The following is a 19,533-nucleotide window of genomic DNA, read 5'->3' as shown; positions in this document are numbered from 1 at the left end:
GGTGCAGCTGCGGCTACAGTGAAAGGAGACTTGTTGATTTGTGTTCATTGCGTTTCTTGCTTTAGTGATTACATTCATTTATACTGCGTTTTTATATGCTATTGATGATTTCTATAGCCGTGGCATCATAATGGTGTTAAGAGGTGGATCGATTCAGGTAGGATACCAGTGATGGCCAAAACTGCTGAAATGATGAAAAAATACGTCTATCGTTGAGCAGTTGTGCGAAAGGAGTGCCAAAGCCGGAAATTGTGAACGACACCCCTTCATTGCCTCTTCCCCCATTATTGCACAGATAGATTACCCTCTGACCCTGAGAGGTTTCTTAAACCCCCCATCCTTCATACACACAATGCAATAACGACAGAGACTGCATACTTTGCACACACACACACCCCCCTGTTCCAATGTGTATAACAACATGGGCCACTGCACCTTGCACATGCAGGTCTTCCATGTTTTAATTGAACACTGTACACTTTATACACACACACACACACACACACACACACACACACACACACACTTCAGTTTTTGGCATTTTTATCATATATTTCTAATTACAGTTTTTTTGGATTGCTTACACACTAAAATTAAAAGTAGTACACTATTAGCAATACCTTACACTCAAGGGGCAAAACATCAGCCCATATTTGCACAACTATAAGCACAATGTCAACCTCACACTTGTTGCAAAACTCTACACACAGTAATTTGCAAAACACTAAACACATTTAACATATATTACACACAAAAATCTATCATGAAGTCACTTCCTTGCAATACCAAAGCACTGACTGTCAAATTACTGCACCGTCCAACCAATTGGTTCAACACAGTCATCAGGTGTGCAAACACTTGTTTGCTTAATTGCAGACACACCAATCAGGTGTATAAGCACTATAAAAAGCAGCAGGTAAGTTCATCGGTCTTCAAGCACAATGGAAAGAGTCAGAGAAAGAGTAAGATGAGGAGGAGAACAAGGAGGAGGACAAGGAGGGGGAGGAAGGGGAGAAAGAGGAATCAACAGAGGAAGAGGAAGAGATGGAGGCCATGCTGGAGGTAGAGGAAGAGGAAGACAAGAAGGTGCTCAAAGAGGACCGAATCTGACAAATGAGATCCAACCACGGCCTGGCGCTGAGGGAGGCTGGACTGCGAGTACAGCCAAATCTAAGCCGATACACAGTGGCAAGTGTGATAAGAACATTTCGACTGGAAAATAGGTATTGTAAAAATATCATCATATCAAAAACATCTGCACGGTTTCAGTAACTGCTCACAGTAATGTATTCTATGCACTATCAGCACTTCTGTTACCTTTTCCTGTGAAATTACTGTACTATTGTATACTGTTTTCTTTTGCTACATAGGATTGAGGGTCAGGAACGACAAGGGGGAAGACCTCCTATGTTCACAGAACAGCAAGAGAGGGAGATAGTGAACATGGTTTTGGCCAACAATGCTATAACACTCAATCAGCTCCAAGCTAACATTGTCAATAACCATGCCAGTTTCAACGATATCCATCAGGTCTCAACATTAACACTGGCACGCATCCTAAAAAAAAGACATCTTCAAATAAAGCAAATTTATCGAGTGCCTTTCAAGCGCAATTCCGAAAGGGTGAAACGACTGCGGCATGATTATGCTGAGGTATGTATTCACTTTAGCAGTGTGTTCTTGCATACTGTCTCAATCTTTTACTGTACTGTAATATGTATACTAGATCTACACTGAACTACACAATTTTGCATGACACTGTTCTTCAGAGAGTTTTACGAATGGATGGAGAGGAGATCCAGCATGAGTTCATTTACGTAGATGAGGATGGGTTCAACCTGTCAAGAACACGAAGGAGGGGAAGAAACATTATTGGCCACAGGGCTATAGTCAATGTCCCAGGGCAACGTGGGGGTAATATAACACTCTGTGCAGCCATTACACAGAATGGAGTCCTCCACCGCCATGCCCATATGGGCCCTTACAACTCAGCACTCATACTTACATTCTTGGACCGATTGCACAAACTTAACAGCAGCAAATCTAAACGATCATATGCAATACATTGTTGTCTGGGACAATGTGTCTTTCCACCGCTCTGCTCTGGTTCAGAACTGGTTTCAGCAACATCCACATTTCACCGTCCTATATCTTCCACCATACTCTCCATTCCTCAACCCTATAGAAGAGTTTTTCTCGGCATGGGGGTGGAAGGTATATGATCTCCATCTCCAGGCTGAGGTACCCCTCATCCAAGCCATGGAGGAGGCCTGTGACCAGATGGAGGTAGCAGCAATGCAAGGATGGATTCGTCATTCAAGACGTTTCTTTCCAAGGTGTCTTGCTAATGACAACATTGCCTGCGATGTTGATGAGATTCTCTGGCCAGATCCAGCTAGACGAAGAGACAATGTCTAGTTCTTTTTTTTTTTTTTTCACAGTGAACTTTCAGTACAATACGTGAAGTGACGTTTTGTTACAGTATTATGAATCTCCATGTCAACAATTTGGGCGTGTTGACAAATGAGTTTCTTCAGTCTGCAACATTGGTCTTGTGTAGTGTTTGGTATATTTTCATTATATTTGTACTTTATTGATGGTAGCCTACTCTAATCATAGGGAAGTAGAAGTGCTAAAAGTGTTTTAGGTTTATCACAGCAGAGTGTAACTCGTGCAAACAAAGTATAGTAATGTGAAACGTGTGTGTTCATATGGTAACAAAGTGTGGTTTTTACACAGAAGTGTATCGTTTTTACAAGAGTGTTTAATTATGCAAGGGATCTGTAGCGTTTTGCTAATTGGGTGTGTGGTTGTGCTAATTGTGTGTAGTGTTTTGAAAACACGGGCCCTGTTTTGAAAATCGTGCTTAAGCAATCCAAAAAAACTGTAATGCCATGTGCCACCTTTTTATTTTACAGACTTATAATTTATGTCTTGCGATAAATTCTGTAAGAATATAAGAATGTTCGATTTCACAGTATTGTGTTTCTTGTACATAAAATATTATACTTTTAAATCTTACTAACGGACTTATTTAGGAAATATTATCACTTGCACTGCCTCACTTTACATACCCTGCACAAATTGTATAAGTCGTCATCTTTATTCATGACTTTATTATTTATTTTTCATATTTTTATAGCAGCAGCACATCATGACAAATTCCTCGTACATGCAACTGACACTGGGGAATAAAGACGATCTGATCTTAAATCTGGACTTGAATTTAATGTTTATTTTTTCTATCACTTCTGTGTTTGGAATTGTAAACTGACCACCATTTTTTTTTTTATTGTTGTAAGTGTCCATTTTATTATATTTCATTTACATTTTAAAACACAAATTTCTTTCTGTCCTTTTTAGAAGAAAAGCAATTGTGTTTTTCTCGTTGCAAAGAAATGCAAAAAAAGAGTATAATATAGATAATTTTTTTACAGTTCAGGAAAGTACAGTAGGTTTCTGAACTATATTTAGCAGAATATGTTTTGTATACTGATTTGCATCCTTCCTGGAAGGTCTTGAGTGTCTTATGAACATTAATCTGAAAGAAAAAAAAACCTTTTCCATTAGGGACATACTAGAAAACTGAAGGCATTACAGAATACATTTAAAATCTTTATTATAATGACTTAAAAATATATATATATAAAAAAAAAAAACATTATAAAGTTATTATCAAACCTATGATTAGCCAGATGTACATGACAAAAACTCTAAACTTCTCCTCATAAAGATTCTTCTCCAAAGCTTAATTATTTTTATAATAATAATAATAATAATAATAATAATTATTATTATTATTATTATTATTATTATTATTATTATTATTATTATTATTATTATTATTTTAATGTGTCCGTCAAACACTGTCCTCTGCTGGATAAACGTGTCATTGACACAAAAACTAGAAAACTGAATCTATCATTTATGGTTCATAATAAAACTTTTCATAGTAGTTTTTTTTAGTTTCTTTTCGGCTTCTCCCGTTAGGGGTCGCCACAGCGGATCCTCCGCACGTTTGATTTGGCACATGTTTTACGCTGGATGCCCTTCCTAACGCAACCCTCCCCAATTTATCCGGGCTTGGGACCGGCACTAAGAGTGGCTGGGGATGGTTCCCTGACCGGGAATCGAACCCGGGTCGCAGCGGTGGGAGCACTGCATCTTAACCGCTAGACCACCAGGGGACATACTTATTAATATTTAATGATCCATTTAAGAAAAATAAATCGTAAAAGTGTAGAATTCATTATTGTTAACCCCAAGACAATAGCAGAATAAATAAACGTCATGCATTTTATTTCATTGTAATTAATTACACCCAAACCCCCTACATTTACTGACTATTTATTATTATTATTGTAATTATGAACAATATTTTCAGCAAACATATTATTGTATATTTTAGTGAATAACAAAGTTAGAAATGGTCAAATATTGTTAATGGAAATGAGGAAATATTCGACATTACGGTACAGAACTGTATTTATAGAACCGTCATGATGAGGAGTGCCATGCTTATGTCTGTTTTATTCGATTTCTTTGTTTAGCCGTGGAGTTTCAGGGAGTTTTTCTTGACTTGCTCATTAGGGACAAACTTGAAAATATCAGGAACAAACTTATCCATTCTTTTGTAACCAGTTTATCTCTGTAAAGCAGCTTTGCGACAATATCCATTGTTAAAAGCGTTCTAGAAAATAAAAATCAATTGAATTAAATGTTCTGGTTCCCGAGTGTTCAGTTCGGTGCGACTGAAGTAATGTTTTTTCAGATTCTTTACTCTACTCACACTAACACACTCATTTCACTGTCATTTATAACATTTCTTTATAAACAAATAGCTCATTAATTGAATAATTAAGACCCCAAATTGATCTAAAACTAATTCATGCAAGAATAGTTTTATAGTGAGAACAAAAGTCACGGCACCCCCGTAAAAAGAAAATGGGTCATTGTGCAATGGTGGTAATTGACACGCCATAAAGAACGAGCCGCATTACTGGAAGGTTTATTGCATGCAACGTTAAGGAGGCGCTATTTTACTGTACAGTTGTCATTTTTATTTATAGCTGTCTGAGATGGAGCATTGTGGGCATGGCTGGAAGTATATCAGACCAGTGGTGGTGGTTTACAGGCTGGGTTTCATTCATCGTATGGGTACAAAGGGAGAAAACTTTGCAACTGTGGCTGGAATTGTTGCTTTGGTCTTGACGTGTAAAAACCTTTCGATGGAAATGCGTGATGAATGCGTACGAATTTTCCGATCATTAATCACTTTATCCAGCTTTAGCATCGGGATACGAAACGCAGCCAGCGACGTCTGTCTCTGTCTCTTCGGCGGTCTCTTATGCTGATCTCTCTCCTCTATGGCGTGGTTTCATTCTGCTGACCTTTTCGGTCCGAAAAACACTCAGGCGCCTCTTCAGGATGTGAGATTGTGAAGAGAGTGAGCGAGAAGTTCACGCCTTCATGCTGAGGCCGGCTGTGTGGTGCACGAATGAAGACGATGTGCAAGTAACACTTAATGCCTCGTACATCGCATGCTCGTTTATTTGCATCTCCAAAGTCGCGGTGGGTTGGAGTTCACACTCGCATGCACTGGTGAACCTGCTCTGAAATCCCTCTGCATCCCGGAGGCCTAAAATACCTCTGCGTCCTCGTCATACGGGTGTCAGATGCGTTGGGAGATGTCATCTTCGCTCGTTTCCTGTTTTCACTTCAGTTATTGACAGCTGCATACCCATTTTTAAAAACCACTGTTTCACTGTTTTCCTCTGGTTCTAATTCCTTCCTCCCACACCTCTCTGTCTCTCCAGCGACAGTCCTCTATCTATATCTCTCTCTCTTTCTTCTCCACACCACATTGCAGATGCCTCCTTTTCCACACATCTCCTTTCACTCGGTTAGTCCCCAGGTGCAAACTCATACTCCAGAACTTTTTCATTTTATTTATCTCCTGTGAAACAATTCTCTCTCTCTCTTTTATTTTAATGTTTCACCTACTTGACCTTCTCTTCCATGTTAAAAGAGTGTCTCAGTGTCTTTAAAGTATGCAAGATGTTTAAAGGTGGATGGTAGTTTCCCTATTGGCCGTGGCTCTGAGTCTGGTGAGCCGAAGGAAGAGAAGTGGAAGCCCCCCTTTGCTTCTCCTTCCTCCTCTCGCTTTAGATTGAGACCTAGCTCTCTGAACTGCCTAACCACAAAACAGATAGTCAGTACCCAGAGGTCTTTGCAGCAGTCTTTTCTCTTTCTTTCTCTCTCTCCCTCTTTCATGCTCAGCAACAGGATGTCGCCAAAAGTGTGTGGGGGGGGTGCTTGATAGCATCCCTTTTTTGCAGATTCGAATCAGACAATTGTGATTGTGAAACTTTTATGAATAAATAACAAATGTTTCTTTTGCTTCCCTGTGTTCAAAACACAGCTGTACATCCACCATTGGCTTCTGGTAATGCGTGTTCAAATCCACCACAACCTCCACCCCAACCACCACTCGGTCCAGTTGTGTAGAATTCCACTATGGGCTCAATCCACCATTGGTCTTTCTGAAATTGTCCAAAAGTACTAAAGCAGGATGGAGTTTAAAAAATGCAACCTATAGACATCTGAAAATATTAGCTCTCCGTGTACCAATTTGCTCACCAATTTGGCTTTTTAGGTCACAGCAAATCAGCATGGCGGAGTAGCGGTTTAAAAAGAAGGAAGTTGTCAAAAGGGTGCTTTTTTCCCCCCCGAGCCAGTCAAGATTCATTACTCATAGATTCCTTTACTACATACCTCGAAGTCAGAAGTGTCTAGGTTAAAGGTCACATTCGTTCTGAAAGAAGACTTTCTGTAAATACCACTATGGCCCAGAGTGACCTTGTTCTCCTGGGAATTGGCACGGCAGAGTGAAGAAAACCTGCCCAAACAAGTGGAGCCTAAAGGGCCTGGAAGTGCCACCAAGACCACATATACCTCTATTTGACCCTGTTGTCTGCCATTTAGTGCTCCAGTTTGACTATATGGGTTGCAACAAACTGACTTTAAAAATGAGGAAGTCAAATCAGGATTTATAATCATGGTGAAAGTACAAAAGAAGGGTCTTGAGACCAGAAATGTCTATCAAGAGTCTATCAGGTTATATTTAGTCTTAGTTCTGAGAATGGAATAATCTCTGCACACATCTTTCTCTGGGTTATTTTAGCCTAGATCTCTAGCACAATGTAGAAAGTATACAGTAGGGTTGCTGTTGATTTCTCTCAGCGCTGCAGGACTCTCTTGTTCTCGTAGTCCAGGCATTTCTATGGTCCGATGAGGAAAATCCACACTGGTGGACCTGGATTTTGTAGGGAAAGTCACTATTCTGCCATGTACAACTTTTAACATGAAGTGAAAATCACCCTCGTTAACATAACTTCATTATGAATGTTATGCCCTGCTTGATATCTATAAGTACTGCATGGTAAGAACATACACTCATAACTACCATGCACATTATGACATGTCATATACTCTGTATATTGTGGGCTTAATTCATCTTTATTAGCTTTTATTAGCATCTTGTATAGTCTGTATTGCCTTCTATAGTCTTGTCAATAAGCTAAACGTATAGTGTTGTTATTTATGGCTGTACTTTTCAGGGTCACCAACAAAACCAAAATAAACCAAGTGGTAGCAGTTGAAATTGAAGAATCTTCGTACGTATGTAGAGGTTTATGATTTTTTTTTACCTCAGCATTAAAGCTACGAAGCCATGCTGGGAATAGAGTACACCTTCCTCCTCATGAGAATGCACTAATCTCGGAATCCATCTATCGCTTTTTCACAACACTACACTTTGTATCTTGTTTTTCCACAGCCTCGGTTGTCAGCGTGACTCCTGTCCAAATCTCTTGAATCTCTGCACAGGATTAGGTCATTAGTCAAAACTTGATCGAGTAGTCTTGTTTTTTGAGGAGGCATCTGTTTTTAGGACTAGTAATGCTGGATAGGCTTGAAAGTCCCACCGCTGGATATCCCTCGGTTTGACCTCATTGTGCACCAGTTCTCTCACTAAGTAGGCTTTTCAGGTTACAGCAAAGCAGTATGAAGAGGTAGCATGCTTCATTTTCAGGGTGTGTACTTTCCACTGGTTCAAAAGGCCAGAAGACAAACCCCCATGCTACCAGACAGGAAAAACTGGAATAAGACTTATTTGCAGTTGCACAATAGTCCTGGAGAAATCTCTAGTGTCAAAAAAAACAACCAACAAAGAAGCAGCCATGTAAAACAACAACACACACACAAAAAAAAAACGAGCATAACCCCCTGTGCAGGAAACTCGCCCCCTTTTGAGTACAGGCATAAACTCATATCCCTGTATGTCACTTTAATGTAACTGACAGAACTCTTTGTCTAATGATCAAGGACCCTGTGACCTGAATTTGCTGTATCTCTGGAAAAAAAAAAAACGACACTAAAACTTTGCAATGCAGATCACCTCTTGTTAGCGCTGTTACGAAATGCAGACTACTTTCAATGTAAGCACAGATTCAATGTACGCTTTGAAGATTCAGGGTTATACGATGCATTGGAAACATGCAAAGACATTTAAGAAACACATAACTAAACCTAAAGCTTATTTATTTATTCATCCGTTTCAATCCTTTTTTCATTTCGAACATTTGAGGAATCTTTTAACTGGCAACCAGGTTGTTCACTAAGCATAGGCAATTTTTGCTAGATTTTATTCATTGAGGTTTCAATGGCTATTAAGTAAAACATGTATATATATATAAAGAACATGCTTTTGGTACATCTTTGGCATTGGACTTTGGATAGGAAGGTCACAAGTTCAAATCCCACCACTACCAAGCTGCCACTGATGGGCCCTTTAACAAGGCCCTTAACCCTCCCCTGCTCAATTCTAAGTCACTCTGGAGAAGGGTGTCTGCTAAATGCCATAAATGCAATAAAACTAATATAAAATAATTTTCAAAGATAGTGGTTAAAATAAGGAAGTTATAAAAAAAACTTCTTCACATCTGTTGAGGCCCATGACACATTGACCACAGAAGGAGACCTGTGAAGCCAGAAACGCCTTTCAAGTTTTGGGTACAGATCATTTTAAACACCCCCCCCCCCCCCCAACCAACATTATATCAAGTGTCTAGCTAACTACAGTTGAATTCAGCTTTATTTTTTTATAATTCATGCATGCTTTTATGTTGGTCCTAAACCCATCAGCAGAGCATGGGACAAATCCAAGTGTACAAAGTCATGTCAAATCTGAAATGTCTTTAACCTCTGCAATGCCGTGCTAGAAAGCTTTGCAAGACCGGAGCAGAGCCAGCATTCGGGTCGACCTCCTAAAAAAATCAAAGCGAAGCAAAAATAAGGCAGTTAAAGAGATAAACTTTACCAGCCAGGATGTGAGTCATGTGCATGCTCGATCAGCTCAGCTACAAGCTGTTAATCTAGAAAACAAAAGAAGGACGTCTCGAAGCAAGCTCAAAAAACAAAAAAAGAGAGTAGAACAGGAGATACAATTGCACAAGTGTCATGTTATCGCAACTATCGCAACCCTTTTTAATGCGTAAACAATGAGCATTTCACATAATGCGTGCGTGCAGGTTTCTTTGAGGGGCTTCAGAAAGAGCACAGGCATCTTCAGAGAAGATCGTAGCATCTGATGAAGATAAAAGGGGAGGGGGGAGAGGAGGGGGGGGGGGGTAGGGGGATGCCAGCTTTACAAACAAGAAACAGATCGAGGAGATACCCATCATCTGGCATTTGTGTGTGGTGTAGGGACCACAAGCGCATGAAAAGGTCAGCGAAGGAAGCCACCGTGATGTTGTTGTTATGGCACGAAAGATGCAACAGTTGTCAGATCTAGAGGGCTGCGATAACCTCTAGAACCTCTGGGGAATTGATATGTATTACATTTTTTAATACGGCTTTTACTTGGAACAAGTTGTCTAGATGGTTCCTCGGCGGATCTTTAAAGCTCAAGGTAATTCAAATTGATGTCTACAGCGTACAGAAACAATACACATCGTCACAACTCAGCATTACAGCCAGACTGGACTCTTTATAAAGGAAAGAAAGAAGCTATTCACAGCACAGTAATTCTTTATTTTCATATCCTAGCGATGTTAGTAAGCTGTGGTCAGAGTGCAGGATCAGCCATGTTACTCGAGGGCCCCAAGTATAGCAGCTTAGCGATACCAGGGCTTAAACACCCAACCTTCTGAATAGAAACCCTGATACTTAAACATGATCTACAACATCCCACATTACATTAACCATCACAGTTAGTATGTACGTACAAATGAGAAAGGACACAAGAGTGTCTTCTCACTGTTCTTTATTTCATGTACAACAAACATGGGTTTCAGAATTAACAGCATAGTCATCAGTAAACAGAAAATCACAGCAAATCGTAATCAATATAACAAGGACTGATAAGTACAGATGCAAGATTTGGATATTGTATTTGGCAGATACTCTTATCCAAAACAAGAAATACATAATAATAAGATCAGTTTAAAACTAGGCAAAAAAATCAAGTCTTTTTAACAGAAGTACCAAGTTCAGTACTGCTGGAAGAGGTTGGGCTGAAGCCATGGTTTGAAAACTTTTAGAGACCCGAGGTGGAAGTTCAGAGAAAAACAGAGAACAGAGAAAAATCTTGAAGCTTTCTTGTACACTTAGAGTTGCTGGGACCAGTCAAGTGGTGGTTGAGGATTGAAGGAAGTGTAATGCAGTGCAGGGTGTGATCACTGAAAGGCAGAGGGGTCCTGGGATGTTTAGGGGTGGTTTAATCGGAAGCCAGTGGAGGGATTGTAACAGTGGAGTGCTGTGGGAAAACCTGGGTAGGTTGATAACAATATAAATGTACTTTTTTAAAGTTAGAAATTTGTCCTATTACTAATTGTGGTGGATTTAGGGTCCCTGGTGGTCTAGTGGTTAGGATGTTCTCACCGCTCTCACCGCTGTGGCCCGGGTTTGATCCCCGGTCAGGGAACCAACCCCAGCCATTCTTAGTGCCGGTCCCAAGCCCGGATAAATGGGGAGGGTTGCGTTAGGAAGGGCATCCAGCGTAAAAACGAGCCAAATCAAACATGCAGAGGATCCGCTGTGGCGACCCCTAATGGGAGAAGCCGAAAGAAAGTTTTTACTAATTGTGGTGGATTTGCACAAAACTGACAAAATCCCAAAGTGAATTTTGTTTGGCTGCTTGATACTAGCAATGAAACTGTGGCTTTGTGTTCCTGCAAATGCACAGAACAGGGTGATACACATTTACTTATTTAGGGCATAAGCCATTATGAAGAGCAGTCTTGCTCAGGGGCCTAAGAATGTTAGCTGGTTGTAGCTAGGATCTGAACTCACAACCTTTGGATGCAAAGTCCAACGTCTTAACCACTAACCTACCACCTCCCACACCTGTAGCTTAGATGTTTATTTGGAATAGGAAACACTCAGTAGGTTAACGGCGGTTTCCAGTTGGCTACAAAGTAAAATGCTGCCCTGAAAATAAGGCTGCTAGATTATGAAAAAAAAAAATGGCCCAGGGTGTCTGTGTATCTCTGAAATCTAAACCTAGCAGAGCTGGATCAGTGAGTCATGCCAAGAGTCAGATTCCCCAGGCTGAACCAGCTGAAAGTGATTCACACTTTTGCACACTCATGCAGATTAAAACCAACGACACCCGATGACAAGCAGTCCTGGGGTTGAAGAGCATTTCAATAGACAGCGCTTTAATGAGCTCCAGGTGAGAATGATGAGTATTCACGAGAACGAGTGAGAATCGAGGGAACAGAAATGATTCGGTCAATTAAAAAAAAAAACAATAACAAAACACTTTTAGATCAGAAAATGATTTCTGACACATGCAATATCTGTTTTTTTGCTCATTTTAGAGAAGATTCAATACAGAGCAAATATACAGTGCACTATACAGACACGTTTGTGGAGACCTGAACAAAGATTGGCATGTGCTTCTTTTTTTAACTTCCCACTCAACATTTGGTGTCCATTTGCTGATATTATAAGCTCCACTCTTCTGGGAAGATGTTCCACCAGATTCTGTGGAGATTTTGTGCTCAGTTGAGGAGGCCTGAGGTGCAGTCAGTGTTCACATTTATCTTAATAGTGTTTGCAGATCTTCACCCCAGATTGGAACTGGTTTGGGTCTCCTAGATCAAGTGAAGGGAAAATGTAATTCTACCACATCCAAGTACATCATATACAACTGTGTGCTTCCAACTTTGTGTGAACAGTTTGGGGAAGAACCTCACACAGTAACACACACACACACACACACACACACACACACACACACACACACACACACACACACACACACACACACACACACCCTTCCTGATCCGCTCTCATTGTTTCTGATTTGCCAGTGTACTTTCTACTCAACTGTCCAAAAGATTTGAAGATATATTGTTGTCAGACTTCTTTATATTGTTTGGTGTGACATTTATTTATTTATTTATTTATTTATTTATTTATTTATTTATTTATTCCAGTAAAATGCATAATTATGCCCAAGAAATGTGACTAAATCAGTGAATCAATGAAAACAGTCCAATCAATCAACTGGTTTCTATTGTTTATACAGCTATATATTTAATTATTTAGGGCACAGCTCTCGTTTTTAAGTAGCACAGTCGAGTGTAAAAGTTTTTACACCCTTTAATATAATAATTATATATATATATATATATATATATATATATATATATATAAAAAACACTTAAATTAGCACTTTCCAAGCTTGTAGAATTCTAGGGTTATATTTATATTAAGTTTGTAATCTGGCGTACCAGTGTAGATTTATTCATTATTAGAGATTTAAAGCACTTTTGTACGTTGCTCTGGATAAGGGCGTCTGCTAAATGCCGCAAATGTAAATGTAAATAAAAGAAAGAGATCTAAATAGATAGATAGATAGATAGATAGATAGATAGATAGATAGATAGATAGATAGATAGATAGATAGAAAGATAGATAGAAATATATATATCTTTGAGAAAGAAATAGACACAGCACATAGTGAAATGAGACAACGTTTCTCCAGGACCCAGGTGCTACATAAAACAAAAGACAAATAGATACACAAATAGATAAATAGAAAGATGGGACCGCATTCACACCCGCTCACAAACTCCTCCGCACACGATAGCATCTGATTGTCAAGTTGAAACATGTCCTCAGTACATACGAGAAGAATTAGAGCGTAGAAGAGACACACACACACACACACACACACACACACACACACACACAAACACAAATAAGAGTTTAAAGGTATTTAATGCAGAAAAAAAGTCCATTCTTTAAAAATCCAACACCTTACAGCTTTCCTTCAGAAGGTCAAAGGTCGAACATATTAACATCTCATTTCTGTTAAAAAAACAAACAAAACAAAAACTCTTTTTTTTTTCCCTATTTAAAAATAACTTTCTACTGTAACAGTTCATTAAGATGCCACTTTTTTCATAGGCATCTTGGCAACACAATACCTGAGAAGGCCCAAATGTTTAAACACACAGAAAAAAAAAACAAGATAAACCCAGTTTAACTTCTGTACCAAAATATACTGCATTTCATTCATACATATAGTCACTATATATATATATAAGATATACTGCGAGGCCTCATTTTTGCTGATCGTGAGGCCCACATTCATAAAAAAAACAAAAAAAAAAACACTTCTTTCACAAAAATATATATATTTACAGTAATGTTAAAATCTCAACCCTCGTACACGTGAATGTAATAAGCTAGACTCGGAGTGCCACTGATTTTACTTCAAGTACGCTCCACTCATCCCACAGTGTAGATTCAATAAACAAACACTCGTGCTCTTGTGGCTGTAAACATAGTCTTTACGTCGATGCATCCTTCACCTCCTTTTTTGAGTCCTTTTTTTTTGGTCCTTTTTCCATTTATTTATTTTTATTTTTTTTCAACATAAGCCATGAGTGAAAGTCATGATATGTAACGACAATGTAATTTTCCACTTAAAGCTACAGTGCACAAAAAAAAAAAAAAAAAAAAAAAAGAAAAGATGAAAATGAATCTAAATAAAATGCATACAGCCGGTCGATTCATTACTGACTTTCAATACTTGTGTTTGTTCGCAGAAAAAAAACCCCGAAGGCACGCACACGAATTCCTACAATAAAAAAAAAATCTGCGCATTACATAATACATAATGATGATTTATGTAAAAAGGAATGTGTGTGTTTTTGTGTGTGTGTGTGTTTGCGTTTGTTTGATCAGTGCTACGACTTACGACCTGGAGATCATTCACAGTTTTTACCCATAATCCAGTTAGTAAAAAGCTCAGACAGTGCACGACGCTAACACTGATCGCCATGCGGACGGAAAAGATAAAAAAAAGAAAGAAAAAAAAAGTGAGAAACAGTGTTCAAAGCTCTGAGGAAACAGGAAGCAATAAAGCTACAAGTGGCTGTCCATCGAAACTGTCCTACACGAGTTTGAACAGAAACACTGACAGTTACACCGATATTCTCAGCGTTTAAAGGATTATAACGAGTTCAGGAATAAAACACCTCTGTGAATGACACATGGAAAGACAAGACGGTCTGACGAAGTGGTGTAACTCTAAGCACACCTTAAATCGTGATAACAGGATGTCGTGAAGTGATTTATTCCTCTTTATTCCTCTCATACCACAGCAGGCTGCTAATAATAAGTATCTTTTTTTTGTTGTTTTTTGGGGGGGTTTAAAAAATAATGACGTAATTTTTTATTACTTTATAGTTACGTTTAATATCTTTAATTATTTAAATCTGATAATTGAAGAATGGTCTTTTTTTTTTTTTTATCCTTTTATAGTTACCTTTAATGTTAATGAGGTATAGCAGCTACAAACAGACGTTGCTTTTCAAGACTTTCTTTCTTAAATTTTTCAAAAAATCTATTGAAAAAAAACAAACAAAAAAAAAAACTAAACCTAACAATGGAGACTCCTTCCATAAATGTAAAAGAAACTCCACCATACTAATATTGAGAAGCTCCTGCTGTGAGTTTTCACCTGCGTAAAAATGCAAACAAATACAAAATGTGTTTATTGCGAATTAAATAAAAAACAATAGCAATATGAATATTAAGAATTTAAACTCACAACAGGATTTACCGAAAATCTATTTAACTTGGGACATGGTGGCTCTGTAGTTAATGCTCTGGCTTACTGTTCAGAAAGTCGATGGTCACAAGCCGCAGTATCGCTGCTCCTGGGCCCCTGAGCAAGGCCCTTAACCTTTTGCGCTCCAAGGACGCTGTATCACGGCTGACCCTGTGTTCTGACCCTAGCTTTCTGACGTGGATGGGATCTGCTGTAATGGTCATGTGAAAAAAATAAAATGCCGATTTGTGTCCAATCAGGTTCGAGTATTGAACAGCGCTGTGGTATGGAATGTTATAGTGCTGCATTAGAGGTGGGCGGACTGTAATTTTACATCACTATTGATTTTAAAATTGACATTTGAGGTGGATACAATAGACTGTTGGAGTACAGGAATGTAAACAGTTCATTATAATATATAGAATTATATTATATTTCGATTTTTTATATTTTAATATATTTATATATATAACAGTTGTGCACGAAGCATTTGATCGACAAAAATACAGGTTTTTCCGCTGTACCATTTTAGGTCTGTGGATCTGGTATAAGTTCAACACCTAATCTAATAGAGAACCTACTTAAATTTTTTTAAAAAGTAAAAAGTCAATTCCAACCTGAGGTGTAAGACAGCAAGCGAATACCCGGCGCTCTAGATACAGAGCTTGTGTAATAATATTTAGCGTAATAAATTCCGCAGCGTAATAAAGTGCGAGCTGTGATTGTTACCTGTCGAGTGAGCGAGTGGGTTAGTGAAGGAAAAAAAAAAAAAAAGCTACATTGACAGACAGATAAGACGTCGTGATACAGTACCGGTGCAATGAAGAGGCTCATCAAGCAATGCAGAATGCTGCATAAAAAAGAAAGCACTTTTTTTTCCATAAATTGCTGCTTGATGATGGATTTAATGTGGCTAGAAAGCTACATCACGATGGTGCACAAGCATGAGGAACAGAGTGTGTGATCCTGCACGTACTCATAGTTAAATGAAATCAAATAATAAAAACCTCTAATGCTAAGGTTATAATATGTCATGGCCTGAAACGACGACGGAGAAGGCGAGCACTAAATCATAACAGTCAAAACATCGGCAAGGCACTGAGAAAACACAGCAGCACGATAAAAAAAAAAAAAAGAAAAAAAAAAGAAAAGAAAGATTTACATTTATTAGTCTTTTTTTTCCCCCATTCTATTGAAGGTCCCTTGTGCGCAAGTGCACTTTGTTCCTGATACTCTCATATGGCGAATAGAAAAATCTCAAATAGTCCTTTTGCGACTGGAACGAGAGCGAAAAGAGGCTCAAACATCAGACGAAACACAAAACAAAACCCTTCATGATGTCCAAGGTAAAATAGCTGCTCGGTAATGTTTTTTTTTTTTTTTTTGGATAGTGCAGTAAAAAAATAAAAATAAAAGAAGGAAAGAAAGAGAGTCAGTGAGTGTCTGTGTATGCAGAGGAAATTCAACACATCAGATCATGTAGGTGTTAGAAGTAATAAAAAAAACCCTTTCCCATATATTTTTCGCCTTCAAAAAAAAAAAAAAAAAAAAAAAAAACAAACAAAAAAACCTGCAGGACCTAAACCTTCATATATGTATTCGTTGTGTATCTGGGATCCGTGTTGGAGAGATGGCGGATCCCTTCAACGAAAGGTGTGGACTCCGCGGACGATGTGCGAGGAGAACTCGTAGCGATCTTTGCAGCAGTGGCCGCAGATGTTACACTCGAGGGGGTCTCTGTAGCCGTGGCAGCCCATGTGGATGGTGTACATGACGTGATCCAGAAAAAGGACTCGGCAGTGATCGCACTGGAACACCCGCACCTCGTTTCCTTCGGGCCCGAACACGCGGATCCCGGGCTGATGGGCGCTCTCGTCCAGTCGTGCCATCGCCGCCCGGGCGTTCTGCTGATTCGCGACTTTGTCTCGCGGGCTGCTGCGAGCTGAGTCGACCGAATCGTGGCCGCTGTTGCTGGGGGAGCGGTCGCGGGCGTCGTGCACCTCCCCCCGCAGAGCCTGCGAGGTTTTGGGCCGTGCCAAGGCGATGGCACCGTTGGCACGGGTGGAAAACTCCGGCTGGTGAGTCGGATGGTGGGGAAGATGAAGAGACTCACGGCTGCTCGGGCGCTCCAGGCGGGGGCCGAGTGAGTACACCGAGTGGAACAGTGGGTTCACCATTGGCACCACCTCGGGCATGCTGAGTGGAGGGTGAGACATTATGGGACGCAGAGTGTCGGGGTTCATATAAGCGATGGAGTTACTGAGGGCCTGGTCCATCATGTGGGCCTGCATGATTTCTGCTTCCTTCTCGTACTTCAGCCCAACGTCAAAGTTCAGGTCGGGGTAGGTGTAGCGCATCTTTTCTCCTGCAACAGTCACCAAACGTGCGGATTTTAAACCAGAACATTTTTACAGCAATGACTTTTTTTGTTTTTGTGGATTAATGACCCCAAGGTTCAAGGAAACAGAAAACAATTCTTTCGCAATGCAACACGCTCCATCAACAGTAAAATTTAGTTGCTAAGCAACAACTGGGCTGTTTTGCATATGAATGAATACTGTTTGAACCACTCTTGCTAATTCTTAACTGCCCCAAAATAATCAAATTCAGTGTATAAATAGTACATTTGATTTGATAAACTTTTGCAGTGAACTACGTATATTTCTGCTCCCGTATCATACACAGTTCGATCGCTGTGATGCGGTCGGGTTTGTTTATCGAGTGTCTGCTTTAAGACGACTTTGATCACAGATCAGATTTCAGAAGTGAAACTGGTTCGTGAATCCTGTTCTGGTCTGAATTACCCCATTTTAAAACGTGAAATGAAGTACAACGAAACAACAAAAACAAGATCATATACATCCTTTCGTTTAGTTGCCTCTATTTCCTCTCTATATACACACATACAGCAAATGGGGACTGAATATGGAATGGGATGTTCAAAAAGCACAAACCAACCCGCACCAAAGTATTGGGACACCTGACTTTTGTGGATCTCAACCAAAACGTTTCCACAAAGTTGAAGGCACACAATTATATAGGATGACTATAGATATAGTTTACATGGGTTGATGTGGAAGATCTTATGCTATAGAACTACTGAACACCTTTGGGATGAATGTGAACTGACTGCACCCCAGGCCTCCTCACCTTCTCACCTACATCAGTACCTGACTTTACTCACACCCTTGTGTCTGAATGAGCACAAATCTCCAAAATCTAGTGAAACATCTTCCCAGAAGGGTGGAGGATATTATAAGAGCAAATGGAGCTGATGTGGAATTAAATGTGGAATTGGGTGTTTAAAATGCCAATCTTATACAGTATATATATATATACACAGTGAGGAAAATAAGTATCTGAACACCCTGCTATTTTGCAAGTTCTCCCACTTAGAAATCATGGAGGGGTCTGGAATTGTCATCGTAGGTGCATGTCCACTGTGAGAGACATAATCTAAAAAAAAAATCCAGAAATCACAATGTATGATTTTTTAACTATTTATTTGTATGATACAGCTGCAAATAAGTATTTGAACACCTGAGAAAGTCAATGTTAATATTTGGTACAGTAGCCTTTGTTTGCAATTACAGAGGTCAAACGTTTCCTGTAGTTTTTCACCAGGTTTGCACACACTGCAGGAGGGATTTTGGCCCACTCCTCCACACAGATCTTCTCTAGATCAGTCAGGTTTCTGGCCTGTCGCTGAGAAACACGGAGTTTGACTTTGCAACTCCTAAGTATTTTCCTCCCATCAAAACGTTTATTTTGTTCAATCTTTATTTACTAATAATACATTAAAAAACCTGCAAAGAATTTGTAATGGTTCTAATGATTATAATGGGTTTTGGATTGGTTTTAATGGAAAATGTACTGATCCCTGTGGGTCTCTGTTGGCTATTTGTTTCCTTTTATTGTTATGTAAAGTTGGATACATTAAGCACCAATATAACACCTTTGCCAACTTGCTGGTATGTTGGTATATACTGGACACCAATAAAGGACCATTAGGACACCATTAAACTTCCAGATTCCTGTAGTAAATAACTCGATTATAATTATTTCATCCTGCACACAAACACAGTATGTAAAGGAAAGCATTAAGTATTATTTTTGTAATGGTATTTATAGTAGAAACAACTACATTTATTATTATTATTTTATTGTATTAGAATAGTTTTTCTTAATTAATTAAATCATTATTTTAAGAGCTTTAATTATTTATTTATATATTTATATATATATATATATATATATATATATATATATATATATATATATATATATATATATATATATATATATATATATACACATTTTATTTTATTTTATATTTATTTATTGATTTTTTCAGCAGCATGCTAATATGGTAAATACTATAAAAAAAATTTCCAACTGTTAAT

At 38.9% G+C, this 19,533-nt stretch overlaps 1 protein-coding gene and 1 long non-coding RNA gene across 9 annotated transcripts in view; one reads left to right on the top strand and one right to left on the bottom strand.

Annotated features, from left to right (window-relative positions):
* Positions 1-11,921: 11,921 nt before the first annotated feature.
* LOC310723396 overlaps positions 11,922-19,533 on the top strand; it is a 388,685-nt gene continuing 381,073 nt past the window's right edge. Inside the window, exon 1 of the long non-coding RNA XR_014532671.1 lies at positions 11,922-12,050. This is a non-coding gene — a long non-coding RNA (uncharacterized lncRNA). The remainder of the gene's footprint in view (positions 12,051-19,533) is intronic.
* The window catches only part of ikzf2 (IKAROS family zinc finger 2), a 60,020-nt gene continuing 55,830 nt past the window's right edge, over positions 15,344-19,533 (bottom strand). For all 8 annotated transcript variants that reach the window (XM_083536288.1, XM_083536289.1, XM_083536287.1 and 5 more), the window contains one exon: positions 15,344-17,495. In XM_083536288.1, the coding sequence (XP_083392414.1) occupies positions 16,774-17,495 (722 nt within the window). In that variant the 3' untranslated portion in view covers positions 15,344-16,773. The remainder of the gene's footprint in view (positions 17,496-19,533) is intronic.

This window comes from Silurus aristotelis, assembly GCF_946808225.1.
Source record: "Silurus aristotelis genome assembly, chromosome: 3".
In the NCBI taxonomy this organism is placed as follows: domain Eukaryota; kingdom Metazoa; phylum Chordata; class Actinopteri; order Siluriformes; family Siluridae; genus Silurus; species Silurus aristotelis.
This window is presented reverse-complemented; position numbering and strand designations above follow the sequence as displayed.